Source organism: Saccoglossus kowalevskii, chromosome 2 (assembly GCF_978046115.1).
Source record: "Saccoglossus kowalevskii chromosome 2, keSacKowa6.1, whole genome shotgun sequence".
NCBI classification, from domain to species: domain Eukaryota; kingdom Metazoa; phylum Hemichordata; class Enteropneusta; family Harrimaniidae; genus Saccoglossus; species Saccoglossus kowalevskii.
This window is the reverse complement of record NC_140642.1, coordinates 25,450,475-25,473,246: the sequence shown is the minus strand read 5'-3', so window position 1 is coordinate 25,473,246 and position 22,772 is coordinate 25,450,475. Positions and strand designations below refer to the sequence as shown.

Genomic DNA, 22,772 nt, shown 5'->3' with positions numbered 1-22,772 from the left:
ATGCCTGCCGTTTGACATAAGCAAGTAACAAATTCCACGAGATAAAATAATCTAGTAATAAGCAAAATAAGGGCAACTGAAACTACTTTCCACCCCCTATGAATGTAACGTTCGTCATTGTCACGGTGGAATTGTCCAATTTACAAATGTGTCTATCAAAATAGCTTTTACGAAAATTTTACAAATACAGATGCAAATTTCTCAAAAACGAATGCAAATTTGTATCACGAATACAAATGAGATTTTACAAATACAAATAGTGGTTTAACAAATGTAAATATGTCATTTATAAATATAAATTAAAATTTTTGCATATAAACACTATAAATTTGTAATGAACAGACATTCCCCAATGCATCAATAATAAACAAACTGTATTAATAGGTCAGGGCCTGTTTATGTAAGTCACATGCTGTATTTGGCACAATGAGTTTTGTTACGCCTTGAGGCGTGTTGTTACTCTATTGAGTGCGCACGAAACTGCGCAGGTGTGCACATCAGATGGGTTTGTTGGAGTATTCGGTAGTTAGTAGAATAGAGACACGTAACGCAAATGGTATCCTCTAGTACTACTGGTAGAACTGAAGGCCAAGAAAGCAACATCAGTAAAATCAGCGCCATGTTTCCAACAACGTTTAGTGCTGTGATTTTCGTTGCTTATATGGCGTTATTTGTAAATCAAGGTAAGGTACATAAAGTAATAAATGTTCCACTTCCACTTCCGGGTTCGCTTTCGGTTGATCGCACGCTTTCTCGATCTCGATGTATAGCCGATCACCGTTACCTAATAGTGGTGTGGCGAAGGTCAAATAAACAAACCTAGCAAGGACTTATATTTGGCACTGGATGACCTTTGATCTTGCCCGAAACTTACTGAATCGAGATTGCATATAACTGTGGTCAGTGCTTTGGGGTGTATGGTCAAAACGGGAAGATTTGGCACAAATGATACTGTCAATAGAGGGTTTAAGATTTGTGTACGTAGCGGTAACGTAACGTGTTGTTTATGTTAATTAATTAAATATTTCAACAGAGTAATGAATACATTTAATGAATTAGTAAAAGAGGCAGCAATTATGAACAAACAATTAAGCAGCAAATGGTACTTTGCCATAATGATAACTAATGATAACCGGAATAAACCAACCACAAATTATCGAAACAACAACTAGTACTAAACCACCGAGAAATCAAGAAATTAAGTTTGAAAATTGAAAAAATATATAATTTAAATTATACTGGAAAAGTGAAATTTACACAAGGTCTTATGATAACCAAAATAATAATAACAGAAGGAATAAATTCAGAACATACAACAATTTCAAAAATGAATGTCTAAGTAGGTTGCGTCTGAGCAATCATAAACTAAAAATTGAAACATTGAGGTATGCAAAACCAAAAACAGAAACAGGAAAAAGAATTTGTGTTTAAATAATAAAAGTAGATGATGAGTACCATTTTTTTGGTATTATGAAATGCTCCTTTTACGAAAACTCGTGAAAAGCACTATTTGAATTTGAAGAGACTACTAAACACATTATAAACTTCATGAATATGAGTGACTACAACAAATTTTGAAAATTAAATGGGTGATACAAACCTGAATGTACATATACTACTTGCCCAATTTTGTTAAAAATAACACGAACCTTAGACAGTAGAATTTGTGTAGAATTTGTTTTAAATATGTGTACTAGTAGTTAGGTTTCTCACTCATTGGGCAACCATAATATAACTATCCAATAAAATTGTCATTTCACGTCCGGAATCTGAATTAGTAGTTACTTCCCACACATCTGCTGCTGTTGTCTCAGGCTAGTTTGCTGAAACAATTAAAATTGACTGTGAGAAAAATTCTCGGAAAATCAACTACGAGTCACTCACGTTCAAAATTACCACTGTGTGACCTGGCTATTGATAACATCATTGGTTCGTATGGAGGTCCTGTACAAAGTAATGATGTATCCGTTCTCGTTCCATTCTTGTACGCACATCTTAGCTTAATGTCTCTAATATTGTTGCACATTTTTAGAGAAACTCTCCACAATCCATGGCTGCATATAGTATTCAAATTACATAAGTGATACCATCAACATATCCGCTGTTGTCACTTGCTAGTCTGTTGTTTATTTCACAAATCAGTGTAAATGCAACAAAAAACAGTATATTTCTTACTTTTTTTGCTTCACTTTGTGTGTGAAAACAGTGTATACTGGTAGTCTGTATTACCACCTCTTACCGGTAGTTGAAATATGCTGAAATTGTTGCTTTTGTCATCTATGTGTAAATTCTATGGAGTGCGCTTTTATCCCTAGAATTTGAACACAAAATCTAAAACATGCACTACCAGTACACAGGTAAATTCTACCCTCTCAAAATGTATTAGAATGCCAGTTTACACAAATAAAACCTCAAATCCATGTGGAAATCAATTTATAACGTAATATGATTTCAAAATTCCAATATTATTAGGTGTTTTAAAAACTCTTAAATCTTCATAATCCCTAACTATAGTGGTTACTGCCTCAATGATGTTGTAGATTTATTTGGTGAATGCAATCTACAATGTATTTGTTATTTTACTGGGTTTTGTCACATGATTTATTTGGAAAATTTTGTTAGGAATAAATGGTGAATCTTCATACTGATGTTAGAGTGTCTTTGTTCATTGTGATCACTAATTGTATTCATGTTTGAAACATGTTTATATTTTTGATATTTGTTTGAAACATTTTTCAGATATGTTTAAATAAAATGTTTCAGTCAAGCTCCAAACATGTCCCAAACATGCCCTAACTGTGTGTTTTTTGTAGTGAATGCATTCATGTCCCAAAAGTGTGCGCATGCAGTCATCCGAAATTATACTAGTTTTAAACTAGAAGATGAAGTGTCTGAAACATGTGTGGGACACATATGAAGTATGTCTCCGACACAGAAAGCAGACATGTTTCAGACCTAACCCAAACATGAATGACACTTGTCCAATTTCGGTAACGGCAATTTGAGCAGTGCACCAAAATATGTTATTGACATCCTATGTTGAAAATTCTATGTTCATCAAGAAAACTTACTCTGTGCCTGTCCTTGTGATTTCAATGAAAGTTACTCGACTCAAACTGTCCAATAAATAGCTACAGCTTTATTAAACCAGAGTGCAAAAATATTATAAGTCTTTTGGAATATGTCTGAGACTAGTCTGAGAAATGTCCATATCCAATTTTTGTAGTTTGAATACAATTTCATGAACAACAAGGTTTGAAATTTTACTAAGAATATCTGGGATGTTCTCAGGACTAGTCTGAAGCTTGCGACACAAACTAGTTTCCATTGGTGTGACTATCACTAAGCATGCGACACAAACTAGTTTTCATTGGTGTGACTATCACTCTTTATTGAAATCTCAATCATTGATTGGTAGACGAAAATGCACATTCCTCATTGCTAAGACAGTGATCAAATGCAAATTTCTGTAATCTTTTGTTGCAATCGACTGATATTAATATCAACTGGATGAACGCCTGCCACATTACTCTTGAGATACTGTGTTTTTCCAAGTGAACCTTCTCCAATCAGTCTTAAGAGATTTTCTTTTGACACTGAAGTTTGTTTTGTCATTTTAGGTAAGTTGTCATCCTTTACAACATTTTCACATTTGTCTTAACATTTTCAAACATTTCTGGAATAATTCCTGATCACCAGGTGGCAGAAACAACAACATTTCTCTCCAAAAAAGTTACAATTTGATAAGGGAAATCATTCTAATCCAAACTAATTTGACAATACATATCAAATCCGATTGTTATCAAAACTCAGCTGCCAGTCACTCTGCCAATTCAATCAATCAATCCAATCAGATACTTCGGATATACAATCTCAAAAATTCAGCTGCAGATAATTCTTTGGATTCATTGAACCTCGCAGAATTTAATCCTAAAGAGTCTGGAACACAATAGTTGTTATCTCTTGAAGTAAAAAATAACATGTTGAATCTTCTCCACATATACTAATTCCATGTATAGCCTACATGCCATTCATTTCAATATTATTTTTGTCATATGTTTTTACTGCCAGTGTTTATCTCCCCAAATTGCTGGCAGAATAACAACATTCAATAACTGCATAACTACTTATAAAGTACCTTATACACATTTTCTCTTCGTTGCATTTCTCATTTATGCATCTTATTGCATATCTAATATACTTTGTATCATACATCTTCATGTAATAATATTTAAGTGCAGTTCATTCTACAAGTAATAAACAATTAATTTGCATGCTCAACTTATCTACTTTCAACCATACCATGTATTAAACTACTGCAATATTCTTACTACAATTAACCTCCAAGTTTCCCATGTTTTGTCATTTAAACAAAAAATCAACATATACATCTTCATAAATTCTTCGTTCATTCCATTTTAACTTGTCAACCCATCTGTCACATTTATTTACATGCAATACAGATTTTCACTTCATTTTGCCTGTAAATACATTTCACCTGGTGGTTCATCTCGCACGTTTAGAAAATTACAGAACCAATTTCAAGCATTTCAAATTACATTACAGTTTTGTAAACTGAGGGCAAGGTTATGTGTGTCATACCACTCATTCACTGGGGATAACAATTATCCTCATCCAAAACTTGATATAAAACTGTATGTGTTGATACTTTCATAACTATCCAACTCAGTTTACCCATTGTGAAGAGCTGGGAGCAGATTTCATTTTCAAAAATTCCTTGCTATAACTTCACATTGTATACAAATAATCATGCAATTTTGCTATTTAACTGATTTATTTGGCAGATGGCCAAGAATTCTGCTCATGACAGGACTTATTTATCTATTAATTGTCGCTAGATGGTACAGCTATTACAGCTGGGAAAGCTCCAATCAAATTAACCAGAAAGCCTTGCTATATTTCTAAATTTATCAAAACAATTTCGCATTTTCATCTCTAATATACATCTTTCAGTGTTTACAGATTCAAGCAAATATCGTCAGAAAATTCACAGTACTGAAGTGTCATTGATGGAATATTTTATATTGCAATTTCTTTCAATTTTAATTTGTTGTATTGCAATTCATTAATAAAAATTACTATAGAAGCATATATATACATGTATATAGGCTTCTTCATATCATTGCTGGGAATGAGGAATAGATTTGTTTCATACTATAGTTTCTCATCTATATTGGAAAATTATACAAGGGATTATTAATTTAAATAAACAATATTCAACTTTCCTTATGCAATGCCAATAATATCATTACTTTTAGTACGTCACTAAGCAGTACAACTATAAATGGTTCTTGGTCTAAGTAAAAAAATAAGGGCAATATCAGGGCATGGGTCTTATTTAGGAACTCCTGCCAGAACAACTGCAAAAATCGTAAGGATAAATTAACAGCCCCAAAGGATGGTATTCCTATAATTCCATAAAAAAATCAATTCTCAACTCCTATAGAAAGGACAATTGACAGCGAGAGCTACTCACTGCTAACTCCACTCATCACGAAGCCACTCATCGAGAAGCTACCAGTATATTCAAAAAAGGATGTTGGGAGAATTGTAAATTTACACACAGCATGTTACGTTTGTGGAATGAAATTATAAAAAAGCTCAGGTATTTACCCACTAAGCTCTCTCTAGAGTGTAAAATTAGCATATTCAGGGCAGATAATAACCTAGCGTATGCTCAAATGGTTGGGAAATTTATCACTTTTTTTTATCATTTTATGGCGACTGAATCCGAAATGCATGTTATACTGGCATTTACGAAGCATTTAGTCGTAATTTGAGTTTAAAGCCCTACCTTGAGAAAATATGCAGACCAACTTTTTCTTGTCAATTTAGGATGATGGTTGTGAAAATGCATACTATACAGGCGTTCATAGGTTTGAGATTTGAACTTCAACTTCATTTTTGTCCAAATTATTGTAAACAATAACCAGTATTAAAGGAGCATGTGTCATTCAAATACAAAATTGTAAGACAGACTCTTTATAATCAATTTAAGATGCTGATTCCAAAAAATGCATGTTATACAGGTATTCAATGGTGAGTTTATACTTGACTTTGATTTAAAATGTCGTTTTCATCTGAAAAACAAAACCAATAAGGGGGTGAGGTGTCATGACCATTTGCTGGACAAAACTTTTCTGGTCAGTTTTGAGACGCTGATTTCCAAATTGGTAATGTCATTTGCTAAATCCAACATTTCATTAAGTCTTGATTCTGTCAAGTATACTACTAGTATGTTGCGTCACAGAAATACAGACTCGGTTAGGTTTTCCGATGAATATTACAATCACAACCTGTATACCATTTATTTCAAAACGACTCCAGTAAAAATACAGCGGTAAGAAAATGTCATCTGGAACAGAAACGCAGTATAAAATAAACAGAAATTGAACTGCACGCGAGCAGAAGCTAAACAAACACTGATTGGTCAATACCGACCAAGTGTGGATGTAGATTGACCCTAATTAACATAATTTATGCATTTCAATTGGATATCCGCAGTATCACCATTTGATCGAATATAAAAATAATAACTTCGAAATTAATAACAATATTAATGTTTGCGACATATGTTGTACGTTTTAGTTAATATCAACAACAAGAGTGAAAATCTGCTTTGTGCTGCATTCTATTGTAGTCAAGTCAACTCGGTTGGCATTGTTTGCCAAATGTGCTTTTTACGAGAAAACTCAAAGTACAGCATAACAATAAATAGTAATCACGGTTTTAGTGAAGAGACTACATGTGTACACCTTGATTATTTACAACCTTAATGGATTGCCAAATCTGTTTAATCAAAATCTTTGTTTATGATATCATGTTATGATATATTACATTACAAAGTAGTTAAGTTGACACATTGGGTATTGACACTTTATAGTTGCCGTGGTGATGATGATACAAAAACTTATATACGATAATTCATATAGGTATATTTGTTAGTTTGTGTTAACAGATAGACCAGGAGAACAGCGGAGTGGTGTCATCTGGTGGGGAAATTCAACAGAACAACTATTTTAGGGTATATATGCATGCCATAAAGATGTTTACATATATTATAAAATACCTAATAAAATAGTACTTATCATTTAATCAGTCCCTAGCTGTCTGTGATTTTTACAGCTTGTCAATCCTTGCATGTTAGTAGGTATGTTGGGTGCTTTATACATATCATGTAAAAACATAGTAGTGAATGTATAAGTTGTCAAAATAAATAATATTTTAATGAGCCATCATACAATCTTTGGTTCGTCTGTCTTTTTATCGATCGATTGATTGATTGATTGATTGATTGAATAGAGCAAATATGGTATAGCATATGACACAATTTGGCGTACAGGAAGCGCCGAACTGAATATATTGTTTTGATTATAGTTCACCTCATCTACAGGTTGGTTTCAACCATTTCATTGAATATTTTAAGCAACTAGTATGAGTATATATTTATTTTTTAATTTGAGATATGTATTTACTTTTAATTCCAATAATTTCGATTCAATCTTAATTGTATATTTTTTTCAATATATTTTCAAGATTAGTTCAAGATCATATTTGTTGATTATTTATAGCCAAAACAGAGTCATTGTGGACCTTCGGTTACACTACAAAATAAACGTAGCCAGTGTTACATTTGAGAATGAAAAAAACAAACAAAATAATCGAAGGCACCTACCACACATGTTTAAATAATTATAGTTGAAAATCTGATTTACCTTTTACCTTGCAGTGTTTTCTTTTTACAACATTTTGATCATATGACGCATTTTCATCAAGATACATGTACATAATTTTACTATGGTGTGTTTGGTGTAGCATAAATATAATTATGTACAGGTGTGTACGCGTAAGTGAGTGGAGACGGTGAGACCTCATATGCAACAATGTGTTCAACACACGTGGTCGGTACCTTTGGTTACGCTTATTGGATTTTTTATACTCAAAATATATCACTGGCTGTATTTTTAGCTCCGCTGTCATCGCAGATGACCCATCGGAGCTGTTGGTATGAGGGTCTCTCCGGCGTTGTCCGTCTCATGTCCCACGTGAAGTTTTCCTTTAAACGACTTCTTCTTCATAAAAATTTGACGAATTACATTCATATAAGGTACTTGGGGTGGTTCTCTGTCAGATTTGTTAAATTTGTGTCAAAACATGAAAATTGGGATTTTTACGTAATATTTTTGTCATTTTTTGGAAAAAATGTTATTTTCGACAACTAGTCTGAAACCGTAAATCCAAATGCTTTCATATTTCCAGCAATGATACGTGGGGTGGTCCTCTGTCAGATTTGTTAAATTTGTCTCAAAATGTGCAAATTTGGATTTTTAGTGAATATTTTTGTCATTTTTGGTAAAAAATGTTATTTTTAACAACTAGTCCGAAACCGCAAGTCCAAATGCTTTGATATTTGCAGCAATGGTACTTTGAGTGGTCCTCTGTCAGATTTGTTAAATTTGTATCAAAGTAAGCAAATTTGGATTTTTAGTGAATATTTTTGTCATTTTTGGTAAAAAATGTTATTTTCGACAACTTGTCCGAAATCGTCAACCACAATGCCACTTTACTAATTCTTGTTCCATGATAATGAAGACAGCGGAGCTATTTCGACCATCAGGTCGCTTGTTTTTATCATATCTTGCAACAGATGGTCCACGCTGACTGCATTTTGGCTATAATATAACATTTTTGATAGTATTTTGTGGTGGACCAAAAAAACATGTGCTGTCACGTATAATCTGCATAAGCGCAAAAAAACGACAGTTTGGATTCAGATGAACAATAGCTTGCCTGAAAAGTACGCAGTTGTCATCTGTTTTCTTTGTTTGTTTGTAGGTATATTAGTTACTTCCACAAAAGATGAAAATAATGAGTACCATTACAATACCACAACCGTAGTGCTTTTTACAGAATGTCTCAAATTGGTACTAGCAATATGTTTATATTTAAGAGAGTAAGTTTATATTTTATTGCTAATTTCTTGTTCATGGGTGAATAATTTTGAATTAATTGGTTTTAAAGTTCAATTTCTCATGAGCAGTTACTTTTAGCATAATGATGGTTTTGTCTCTTGTTGGAAGCTGTCCAATTCAAATTCTTATCAATTGTAAACTGACACAAGAATAGCCATGATTGACTGTCCTATTGGGTGTTCACATGTGTAGTAAAATACAGGGGTTGATCCAGAGTTATTTTTAGACGCTGTCCCAAAACATGTGTGAACAGTGTTGGCCCTGGCTAGTTTTAGCTCTGAGTCAGAGGACTGGTCTTGATGCTGAGTACAATTTGTGCTGGTGAAGCAAAAAAAAAAATATTCTTGATAGAAAGAAAACTAATCGTACAGAAATTTCATCAGATGAAATTGAGTACTGTAAAATAATTTGTTTTAAGCTGGAATTAATTTTCGCTTAATTTTCACTGATTTTTTTATGCGTTCAGGTATTTTCACTGATTCGTTCCTTAGTTCGCGGAAATAAATTCCAAGTAAAAATAATGCACATCACAGTACTATCACTGCAGCAACCCCCTCCAAACCATGGCTAATGTTCCACCCCTAAATCATATTTTTAACAGCACTGTGATTTTAACTACAGCAATTTCTTCATTAATTGCTCAAGCAAATATTGTTGTATTTTCAATCACCGGTGAAAAAAAACTAAGCAGCTACAATAGCAATAGAATATGAATTTACATTTAGTCTATATGTGTTCATGCATGCATTTCCATTGACACATACCATATTTGATTAGTCTAAACACAAATCCATTGTGCCATTGTAAAACATTTTATTCAGAGATTTGTTATTCTTTGCATTGATAAAGCACATAAAACTCATCTGAGAGTACATGTTTGTACAAAATTAATCACAAAATATTATTTTAAAAAGAAATATATATCATTCAATAATTTTCTGTATTTTTGCTTTTTGTACCAGCAAATTATTTTTTTTATAAAAAATCACCAATTTGCTCTATTTCAATGGCAGCGCATGTTGCTTTGTCTCTAGGTGGCGCTGTTTGTGAATATGCATCAACTGGTTTCAACTTAATAAGTATTTTCAATAATGGTTTTCATGCTGCTGTCCAACAAGTCATCACAATCATTACAATATCAGATGTGATCAGTGATTGGGAAATAAGCATATTTGTTTTGTAACCCTAACAGTTTTGTTTTTGTTTTGTTTTTTACAGAAATACATTTTCATCAATGTTCACAGAAATTCTGAATAACAAAAGAGGTACATAGTTTATCACTATACTCATTATTATCATTCAATGAAAACAATAGAAATTAGCTTTGTATTCTAAAGAAGCATGCGTAAACCCAAAATATTACTTAATTTTTCGACAGATACTCCCCTGTAATTTACATATTAAGCACATATATTGCTACTGGTATCTGTTAACACAGAAAAAAACAAAAATTATGATCTTTAACAGATCAAACAGACTTTTAGAGAATAACATTTTCTTCTTTGAAGATTGTGAATTAAATACTGTAAAAACATTTAATTACCGGTACCTAAGATTAATACTATAATAGTAAGGGTCAATGGGAAATTCAAGGAAAGCCTAAAAAGCATAAAAAGAGAAGCTTTAAATTCCTTATTTTCTTTAAAGGGGCAAACTGGTAAAAACCTCATCCATATATACATATGAATATTTCAGAAGTGTATATTGAGGTGTTAATAGACAACATCCATGTATACGTATGAATATTTCAGAAGTGTATATTGAGGTGTTAATATACAACATCCATATATACATATGAATATTTCAGAAGTGTATTTTGAGGTGTTAATAGACAACATCCATGTATACGTATGAATATTTCAGAAGTGTATATTGAGGTGTTAATATACAACATCCATGTATACATATGAATATTTCAGAAGTGTATTTTGAGGTGTTAATAGACAACATCCATGTATACGTATGAATATTTCAGAAGTGTATATTGAGGTGTTAATATACAACATCCATATATACATATGAATATTTCAGAAGTGTATATTGAGTTGTTAATATACAACATCCATGTATGCATATGAATATTTCAGTAGTGTATATTAAGATGTTAATAGACAACATCCATGTATACATATGAATTTTTCAGAAGTGTATATTGAGGTGTTAATAGACAACATCCATGTATGCATATGAATATTTCAGTAGTGTATATTGAGGTGTTAATAGACAACATCCATGTATGCATATGAATATTTCAGTAGTGTATATTGAGGTTAATATACAACATCCGTGTATACATATGAACATTTCAGTAGTGTATATTGAGGTGTTAATATACAACATCCATGTATACATATGAATATTTCAGAAGTGTATATTAAGATGTTAATAGACAACATCCATGTATGCATATGAATATTTCAGAAGTGTATATTGAGGTTAATTGACAACATCCATGTATACAAATGAATATTTCAGTAGTGTATATTGAGGTGTTAATATACAACATCCATGTATACATATGAATATTTCAGAAGTGTATATTAAGATGTTAATATACAACATCCATGTATACAAACGAATATTTCAGAAGTGTATATTGAGGTTAATATACAACACCCATGTATACATATGAATATTTCAGAAGTGTATATTAAGATGTTAATATACAACATCCATGTATACATATGAATATTTCAGAAGTGTATATTAAGATGTTAATATACAACATCCATGTATACAAATGAATATTTCAGTAGTGTATATTGAGGTTAATATACAACATCTGTGTATATGTGACAGGTCAAATGTATTCACATTCTAATTAGCCTTGTAATTCACTTTGCGCATGCGCAGTGGTGCTCAACTTGACATCCAGTCAGTTGGTCACTGAGATTTGCGGCGTGAACATCGCTTTGAAACCACCGAGGGACGACAACCCGTGCAGTACTTCTCCATCTACTTTCCACGTTTATGAATTCACTTTCGGTAAGAGGATAGCTATTATTTCAAACGTATTTTGTAGCAAATTTAGTGTAAACATTGTATATTTCGCTAACTTGTAAAACACGAGTAGGAGCGTGTACGCCACGTGTACCCATTGCTTGTACGGAACAACGTTGAAAGCCCATTACATTTGTTCATAGTGGTAATTAGTTATTCGGGATACATAAACTCATTATGAATTGTTCATTTTTCTTATTGTATTTGCGTAACATTTATGTAATATTTATGTAATATTTATGTATATATTTGTGGAATTGTAGTTTTTTCTAAATGAGAACTGTCCAAGTTTGTGGCACTGTTTAAATGTGCGAATTGTTAGGATTTAAGTTTAGCAGTTATCACGACTCGTTTATTTGTTATAAATTATTGTAGGTGTGTTTGCGTGTAAAAAGAAACTATGTAATCATATAGGGCGTCACTGAATTGTACTGGTTGGGGTGAGTTTATATACGCTACTCGAGTGCAATATTATTTCTTTGACTCGCATTATGTTACTTATTTATATTCATGGAAAAAAGGAAGTCTCTATGCGTCGACTTAAGTCTATTGAGAGACATGATTCAGTTTATTGTGTATTTCGTACATTCAGTACTTACATATTAGCTAAACTATTCCGTTTACATATCATGGTTTCTACTTGGAATTATGATCTCCATACCTCCAATGACATTGTATTAATCTTGACTATTTATTGTATTTATGTAGGTTTCAGTTGTGTTAACTTTTATAGTTGCTCATATTGGAAATTAAAAGAACGCATGGTGACTTCACATCTGCCTGGTGTCATATTTTCTGCGTTACATTTGGCGTAGTCGGCAGGATTTCCAATCAACAACCCCAACCATGGTACATGTTCAAGAAAGTGAGAATATGGTCCGAGTGTTGAAGTTTGCCCAGTGAAGACGAATTTGTGGCAAAGAAGGCGTTAAATATATATCTGACTGAGTTAGCGTTAAGCTAGCATTTTAAAAATGTTTATGATATAGTATATATTTTTGTATTGGGTGATATATATTTATATGTGTATACGCTGTATATTCATCAGTGCCAATTTGTTTAAATGTTGTGTGTATTGTAAAGTTTATTTTTGCGTTGACTATTTTGATGTAATATGGCGGCCGAGGAGAAAATCCACGAGCTGGAACAACAGGTAGAGGCTCTTAAGCTGGCTGTCAGTAAGCAGGAGGGTGAAGCTGCTGCCGCAGTTTCAGATGCCAAATTAGCGCACGAGGAAATTCAGCGTCTGGTTGACAAAGAAAGTCGGTCAGCGGAAAGTGAAGCATATAGCAGTCAAAGTTCTGGTGAACGTATGGTTTATTTGACCCAAGCAAGACGACTTGACCGATTTAGAGGTAGGCCAGAGAAACCCATGGATTTGGCTATTGATGAATGGATTGAAGATGCCGAAGCCATACTTGCTACCAGGAAACTTGACGGGAGGGAAAAAGCCGCCTTTATTATTGAACACTTAGCAGGAGAAGCTCGCCGTGAAGTGCTTGGTAGAGGAGAAGCGGTGAAGGATGATCCCGAAAAGATCTTTGCAGTATTGGTCAGAGTATTTGGAGATGGTGATAGCCTACCTCAGTTACAGCAACGTTTCTTTACATATAGACAAGGGGAAAGGGAAGATTTGGTTACATGCTCTCTCAAACTGGTTGATTTATATGATCGGATGGTAAAACTAGATTCTTCTCTTAAAGCTGTCAGAGAAAGTCAGCTTAAAAGTCGTTTGGCTGAAGCTGTTCGTGACGGAAATGTTTCTATGGAGCTGAGGCGTTTAACTAGTGATCATCCAGATTACACATTCTTCGAGGCCCGGGACCACATCATGAAATTGATGGGGTATGGAAGCAAGACGTCCAAAGTTAAATCATATGCTACCCTTCACGAAGTATCTATGGATAGTGAACTGAAGGACACCGTGAAGAAATTGAGTGAGCAGATGGCTGCCCAACAGGAGCAAATAGAGTCTCTGCTAAAGCTTGTGCAGCCTGGTGTAAGGGAGCAGCCACATTACCAGAATAAACCGAAATCTGGATGCTGGTACTGTAATGCACCAGACCATTTTCGCCGTGATTGTCCTAAAAAACGTGGTGCACAGGACGACAGTTCAAAATTGTCCTCTAAAAGAGTCCATGATTTAAACAAGTAGTGCCTACTGCCGAGAGCCATGTGGTGGGTGGATGCGAAACGGAAGGCTCAGTAATACACAAAGTTGTGGGACATTGTCCAGAGCTTACTGTGAAGTTGGGACAGACAGAAATCGGGTGTTTGTTGGATACTGGTGCCCAGGTGTCTACAGTTACAGAAGACTTCTTCAAGGAGCACTTCGCTCATGAAGGACAGTTAATAGATGTAACATCCTTCATCCGCATATCTGGTTCCCAAGGTTTGGAAGTACCTTATTTAGGTTATGTTGAGCTCCCACTGTCAGTATTTGGACAAACATTCCACAATTTAGGATTCTTGGTTGTCAGTGATCCTGTCAATACACCCATTGCAGAGCACAAAAGGATGATCCCTGGTGTACTTGGCTCTAATGTATTTCGTGACATAAGACAGAAATTAGTTAACAAATTTGGCAATAATTTCGTACCAATTTTAATGCAATCAGTAGACGAAGAAGAGCGCAAACTTTTACATGTACTTGAACTTTATCAGTCAATAGCATTGAGCCAAGAGACAAGAATGGTTGACACCGAGGTAATGTATGTGAGAGTTGCTGGAAAGAAACCAGTTTTAATTCCTGCTCGCACTCTTAAGGTTATTCAAGGGTCCGTGAGGCCAGCAAAGAGAGGGCAAACATATCATGCCTTACTTGAGAGAAATGTTGCTCGGGTTGCTGAATTACAGAATGGGGTTTCCATGGGAGCAGCGTATGTCTCTGTGGATGATAATGGAAGAGTACCAATTCAAGTTGCTAATTTTAGTGATACTGATGTACATTTGTTACCCAGAACTCCGATTGGAGAACTAAAGTCAGCCACTGTGGAGCCCAGACTTCAATTTTATACCATAAATGAGAATGAAGTGGAAGTGAAAGATGTGTCTGCGGATAACCCTGCCTTGTCATCGGCGACTGATATTCTGGCAAGAATGGATCTTGGTAATTCCCTTGATGACCCCAGACAGAAAGAGCTGCACAAGGTGATAAGCAAGCACCGACACGTCTTTAGCCAAGATGAAAATGACATTGGTTATTGTGATGTGGTGAAACATAGGATAGTCACTATCGATGATAAACCAGTGAAAGTACCATATAGAAGAGTACCACCACACCAGTGGGGTGAAGTGAGGGATTACCTCCAAAAGTCATTGGAAAGAGGTGTAATCCAAGAGTCGTGTAGCCCTTATGCCTCACCAATAGTTCTAGTCAGAAAAAAAGATGGCAAGTTGAGATTATGCGTAGACTATCGTGCGCTTAACGCCAAAACTCGCAAGGATGCATATCCTTTGCCGAGAATTGAAGAAGCACTCGATGTTCTGAAGGGGGCAAAATATTTCTGCAGTTTAGATCTTGCCCATGGATACCACCAAATTCCTATGGCAGAAGAGGATGTGGAAAAAACAGCCTTCAGGACTGGGACGGGAGGTCACTATGAGTTTTTACGTATGCCGTTTGGCTTATGTAATGCAAGTGGCACGTTTATGAGGTTGATGGACAAAGCATTTGGGGACCTAAATTTTCAAACTCTTCTAGTCTACCTTGACGACATTTTAATATTTGGTGCAACTTTCGAAGAGACACTATCAAGACTGGACACTGTCCTTTCCCGCTTGGCTAGTCTAAACTTAAAAGTTAAACCTGAAAAATGTCAACTCTTCAGAAAAAAGGTGAGGTATTTAGGTCACGTTATATCAAGTGACGGCACCTCCCCTGATCCAGAGAAACTACGTGCTGTTCAGGAGTGGTCTCGCCCAGAGACGGAGCGTCAACTTCGTGGGTATCTTGGCCTCTCCGGATATTATAGAAGGTTCATCAAGGGGTATGCAAAGATAGCCGCCCCACTACACAACTTGTTGAAAGGAGGGAAGAATGACACGAAGAATGGAAAGAAAAAATCCAAGGATTCGTCAATGAAAATCAGGCTGTTATGGGACGCTGCTTGTGAGGAGGCTTTTGTTGCAATTAAGAATGCCCTAACTAGTGCACCCGTACTAGGTTACCCAGACTTCCATAAACCCTTTGTAGTCGAAACGAATGCCAGTTTGAATGGCCTTGGTGCTGTACTTTCTCAAAATCAAGAGAATGGAACTGTAGTCTTGGCGTATGCCAGTCGTAGCTTGAAGACGAATGAAAGAAATATGCAAAACTACTCCAGCATGAAGTTGGAACTTTTGGCATTAAAGTGGGCCATTACCCAGAAGTTTAGAGACGTATTAGTTGGAGCAGAGTTCACAGTGTATACTGACAATAATCCACTAAGTTACCTGCAGACGTCAGCTAAATTGGGTGCAACAGAAACTCGGTGGGCAGCCGAACTAGCGCAATTCAATTTTGTAATCAAGTACCGATCAGGCAAGAGCAATACGAGTGCTGACGCTTTAAGCAGGAAAAATGACCATGGCATTGAACCACAAACCGTGAGGTTTGAACAAGTTAGTGGTCATGTTATTCATGGTTGCATCCCAAGAGAATATGTATCCACACAGGTTCCAAGTGAACTTCAAACACAGATGTGTCAGTTGACATCAGACCTACTACTTGATGAAGTTCGTGTACGGTCGCAAGTAATAGAGCCGGAGTCAACATCTACTTACCCCTCTATTTCGAAACATGATCTGTCAAAAATGCAGAGGGTAGACGAAGTGATTAGTAGGTTCCGTCATTATTGGGACAGTAAGCATCCCCCAACAACAAGACAGCTGATGAAAGAGTCGAGACCGACTAGAAAACTACTTCGAAACTGGAAGAGGTGCAGGGAGGAAGATGGTGTTCTTTACCGTGTTGTGCATGATGCTGGTCAAGAGGTCAAACAGCTGATACTTCCAGAATCACTGAAGCCCCAACTATTTGCAGCCATTCATGACAGCGTTGGTCACCAAGCCACTGAAAAAACGGCAGCCCTCGCCAGAAGTCGATGCTATTGGCCAGGCATGCTGGCAGAAATTGCTGAATACTGTCAGAATTGTACTCGATGTGTCCTGGCCAAAGCAGGTAAGAAAGTCCATTCTACTATGGGATCTTTAACGGCCAAGAAACCCTTAGAAGTTCTTGCAATGGACTTTACTGTGCTTGAACCTGGTATTAATGGGATGGAAAATGTATTGGTATTAACAGATGTATTTACGAAATTCACCCAAGCAATTCCTACGCGTGACCAGAAAGCCAGTACAGTTGCTCGTGTGTTAGTTCGAGATTGGTTCTTGAGGTTTGGAGTTCCACACAGAATCCACAGCGATCAAGGTCGCAATTTCGAAAGTAAAATTATACAGGCGTTGTGTGTACTTTATGGAATCGCAAAGAGTAGGACTACTCCCTACCATCCAGAGGGTAATGGCCAATGTGAAAGATTCAATAGGACATTACATGATAGACTCCGCACTCTTCCTCCAGAGAGAAAGCGTCGATGGCCTGAGTTGTTACCCGAAATCATTTACGCCTATAACTGTACTCCCCATTCCTCAACTGGGTATTCACCACATTATTTGTTCTTTGGTAGAGAGCCTGTTCTCCCTGTTGACCATTTTCTTGGCATAGAAAACAGTGATGACATTGGAAATGGTCAAGTTGAGGATTGGATTTCCAAGCATCATGAACGATTGATGGGTGCATTTGAGAAAGCGTCCGAGAAAAGCGAGAAAGAAGTGTTGCGAAGGAAAGTTAGAAATGATAGAGATGCAAAAAACACTGATCTACCAATTGGCGCGAGAGTTTTTTTACGCAATAGAAGTGTTAAAGGTCGCAACAAAATACAAGACGCATGGAACTCGACACCCCATAAGGTGGTGAAGCGATTGGATACTGGAGGCAACACCTATGTGGTAGAACCACTAGATGGAGATGGACCAAGAAAAACCGTGCATAGAGGCGAACTTTTAGACTCCCGAAGCCTGGCGAAAGATGTACACACAGAAAGTGGTAATGGAAAACATGACGCAACAGATGAGTATGGTGATAATGCGAGTGAAGATTCGAGTGAGGATGAGTATGACATTGGCATAAAGGTTAGTTGTCTGGATGGCGGCGGCGGCGGCGGCGGCGGCGGCGGCGGCGGCGATGGTGGTGGTGCTAGACGTCATGACAATCAAACCAACAGATTTGTACATGGTGGTGATCGTGCCATAGACAAAGTAGGGAAGCCTCTTTCCGGATCGTTCAAAGCACTTAAACAACCAATTGTGGACAAGCCAGAAGGTATTCCATTACCTGTTGTATCGGGTGAGGATAACCCTGAAGAGTTAGTCGAAGAGCCTCCCACTGTAGCTGCTGCTAGTGAACCAGTAAAACTTAGACGTACAACTCGTGCAAATGCTGGAACACATTCGAATCCCCACCATCTACCCAAATCTGCGATCCAAGAAGTTAAAGCTACTCCACAAGCTACTCCACAAGCTACTCCACAAGCTACTCCACAAGTTGATCCACAAGTTATTGCTGATATCGCCAAATCAAATTTACTGTTTATGCAAGTGCTGTCAGGAATGGCACATAATGTTAATACATAATACTAATTCATAAGATTTGTAATTTTGGGCAGTGGACAGGTCTGACAGATCTGTATGGGAAATGTAAGACACTCCCACCCTCCACAAGCCTTGGGGTCGCACCTTCGACAAGTGAGAGTAACCCCGCAGTCGCCCTTACTGGGGATACAGTTATACATAGTTACATAACATAATTACATAGCTTTGTAAATCAACTAAAACGGTTGCTGAGGACATCAACCACTTAGATAGGGAAGTGTGTGACAGGTCAAATGTATTCACATTCTAATTAGCCTTGTAATTCACTTTGCGCATGCGCAGTGGTGCTCAACTTGACATCCAGTCAGTTGGTCACTGAGATTTGCGGCGTGAACATCGCTTTGAAACCACCGAGGGACGACAACCCGTGCAGTACTTCTCCATCTACTTTCCACGTTTATGAATTCACTTTCGGTAAGAGGATAGCTATTATTTCAAACGTATTTTGTAGCAAATTTAGTGTAAACATTGTATATTTCGCTAACTTGTAAAACACGAGTAGGAGCGTGTACGCCACGTGTACCCATTGCTTGTACGGAACAACGTTGAAAGCCCATTACATTTGTTCATAGTGGTAATTAGTTATTCGGGATACATAAACTCATTATGAATTGTTCATTTTTCTTATTGTATTTGCGTAACATTTATGTAATATTTATGTAATATTTATGTATATATTTGTGGAATTGTAGTTTTTTCTAAATGAGAACTGTCCAAGTTTGTGGCACTGTTTAAATGTGCGAATTGTTAGGATTTAAGTTTAGCAGTTATCACGACTCGTTTATTTGTTATAAATTATTGTAGGTGTGTTTGCGTGTAAAAAGAAACTATGTAATCATATAGGGCGTCACTGAATTGTACTGGTTGGGGTGAGTTTATATACGCTACTCGAGTGCAATATTATTTCTTTGACTCGCATTATGTTACTTATTTATATTCATGGAAAAAAGGAAGTCTCTATGCGTCGACTTAAGTCTATTGAGAGACATGATTCAGTTTATTGTGTATTTCGTACATTCAGTACTTACATATTAGCTAAACTATTCCGTTTACATATCATGGTTTCTACTTGGAATTATGATCTCCATACCTCCAATGACATTGTATTAATCTTGACTATTTATTGTATTTATGTAGGTTTCAGTTGTGTTAACTTTTATAGTTGCTCATATTGGAAATTAAAAGAACGCATGGTGACTTCACATCTGCCTGGTGTCATATTTTCTGCGTTACATATACAAATGAATATTTCAGTAGTGTATATTGAGGTGTTAATAGACAACATTTGTGTATTAAAAAATATTTGAATTTTAACCTTATTAACCCAGATTTTGTGTTTCATTTCAGTATTTGTTTTATATTTTGTACCAGCGGGTCTTTACTGCTTATACAATAATTTACAGTTTGTAAATCTTGCCGTGTATGATCCTACCACCTATTATCTGCTACTTCAGTTTCGAGTTGTCGTCACTGGAATAATTTTCCAGGTAAGTATGATGCACCATATTTTATTCATGTCATCGTACTCAATTATACTTAATAACTCAATGTAAGTCTATGTATTCAATAACTTAAGTGCACTTAATATCTCCATGTATTCAATACATTGTAACTCTGTGTATTCATTAACTCAAGTGCACTCAATATCTCTGTGTATTCAATAACTCAAGTGCACTCAATATCTCCGTGTATTCAATAACTCAAGTGCACTCAATAACTCTGTGTATTCAATAACTCAAGTGCACTCAATATCTCCGTGTATTCAATAACTCCAGTGCACTCAATAACTCTGTGTATTCAATAACTCCAGTGCACTCAATAACTCTGTGTATTCAATAATTCAAGTGCACCTAATATCCCTGTGTATTCAATAACTCCAGTGCACTCAATAACTGTGTATTCAATAACTCAAGTGTACCTAATATCTCTGTGTATTCAATAACTCCAGTGCACTCAATAACTCTGTGTATTCAATAACTCAAGTGCACTCAATAACTCTGTGTATTCAATAACTTCAGTGCACTCAATAACTGTGTATTCAATAACTCCAGTGCACTCAATAACTCTGTGTATTCAATAACTCCAGTGTATTCAATAACTCCAGTGCACTCAATAACTCTGTGTATTCAATAACTCAAGTGCACTCAATAACTGTGTATTCAATAACTCCAGTGCACTCAATAACTCTGTGTATTCAATAACTCCAGTGCACTCAATAACTGTGTATTCAATAACTCCAGTGCACTCAATAACTCAAGAATTCATTATGCCAAAGTTGTGTGTATTTAGGTTCATATTTTTTGTACAAATCTCTGACAGTCATATCATAATCATCAGATCCCACTGGTCTAGACATGCACTGTAAAGACATAAAGATAATAACAGCTTGTCTGTAACAATTTATGGTCATCGATTAACATTTGACAATGTACTGTACTGATTGAGTGATTGCGTTGTGTATTTCACTAGTAGAAATATGATTCTGTGGAAAGTTGGCAGGCATGAACATAAAAATCAGCTCCCTGGATGCATACATGTAACAAAATAAATGTTTTTATTTATTTATAACACAGCTTGACTGAAAAAATTTAATAATAATTAGGTGTTATTTTCCAGAGGCTTGTTTGGTTGGACTTGATTTTACTTGCAAATGCATTCCAATATAACCTTCTTTACATACCAACCCATAGATGTTGTTTCTTTCATTTGCAGTTTTTATTCAATCGAGTTCTGAGCTCTAAACAGTGGTTTTCCTTACTACTTCTAACACTAGGATGCGTTATCAAACACCTCAAGCAAGATGTTACGATGAAAGACTTGGTATCATTCGGTGGCGAATCCGTCAGTTTCAATATTGGAAAGAATATTCTCCTTATGCTTGTTCAGATATTCTGTTCATGCTTTGCGGGAGTCTATAATGAGTATCTTCTCAAAGGTAAAGAAGGTTCAGTCAGCATTTGGGTGCAGAATATTTTCATGTATTGTGATTCCATTGTGTGTAACCTGTTTATGCTAAGCTGTATCGGCGGCATTTCTCGTGCCTTCAGCGCAAGTAGTTTACAATCAATCTTCCAAGTGAAAGTTATAGCAATTATATTAAACTATGCAGCCATAGGTATAGTCACTAGTCTGTTTCTGATGAACCTCAATTCTATTTTAAAAACATTTGCAAGCGCACTCGAGTTGATGTTTACAGCGGTGCTATGTTGGATTATCTTTGATATTCAAATCGATATATTCACTATTGTCGCCATCGGAGTGGTATCCTATGCAGTGTACATGTATTCTACGAATCCTGTTATAAACACATCCTGTGTGCAGGAGAAAAAGCTAAAAAGAAAACAGTCTGAACTTGATACAAATTTCAGGGATGATTTCAATAGCGAAGAGAATGAAGATATTATCTGATGGAATGAAAACACGTGTCAGTATTTTTTTAAAAGACCATGGTTGGAGCTAGAATGAAACACTGATAGTGAGATTTTGTAGTAATAATGGTGCTAGTGTTAAATCTTGAGTTGATATCGACAGCATTTATTGTGTAGTTTTAAGCAAACATTTACAAGTTTAATAAATTTTAATAGGCATGTACCCCGGTACAACTGGTTTTGATTTCAGTTTCTCTGCATACTTAATTTTTGTAATGTACTATTTATTAAATGGTTAATCAATTTTAGTATAAATCTAGGTAAAACTTAATGTTTGAAGCAGAGCTGGTTGTCACCTGTGCATACATAGGAATAGCTATTAGCGATGATAGATAAAAAAAAACATGCTCAAACGCAAAGGCTCATGGGTAGACACTTATTTGTATAAACTACAATACGCTATAGCTTAGCTATGCATGCTTAGGTGACAACTCTCAAGCTTTGATTGATTTCCTGGCTCATCTTAATTTTTGAAATATTTCTCATTTCTACTTCATATGTCCCCAATACTTCCAAGCACACATGAGTTCTTTCAGTTTTCATTTGATTTCTTTTGATGAAATTTCCTTTATATCCTTCCCTTTATGTAGGAACTTATATTCATACCACTTATTTTACTCTCATTTTTGACTGATTTTAAATATTTGTATATATACACTGT

The 22,772-nt window shown here is 35.6% G+C and overlaps 1 protein-coding gene across 1 annotated transcript; it reads left to right on the top strand.

The window, feature by feature from the left end:
• Positions 1–425: 425 nt before the first annotated feature.
• LOC100370975 (UDP-galactose transporter senju-like) lies at positions 426–22,285 on the top strand. Its single transcript, XM_002738709.4, has 5 exons — positions 426–683; positions 8,857–8,974; positions 10,212–10,258; positions 20,031–20,170; positions 21,396–22,285. Exons 1-5 carry the CDS (start codon positions 554–556, stop codon positions 22,089–22,091), a joined length of 1,131 nt encoding a protein of 376 aa, XP_002738755.2. The 5' UTR covers positions 426–553; the 3' UTR covers positions 22,092–22,285.
• Positions 22,286–22,772: the final 487 nt, after the last annotated feature.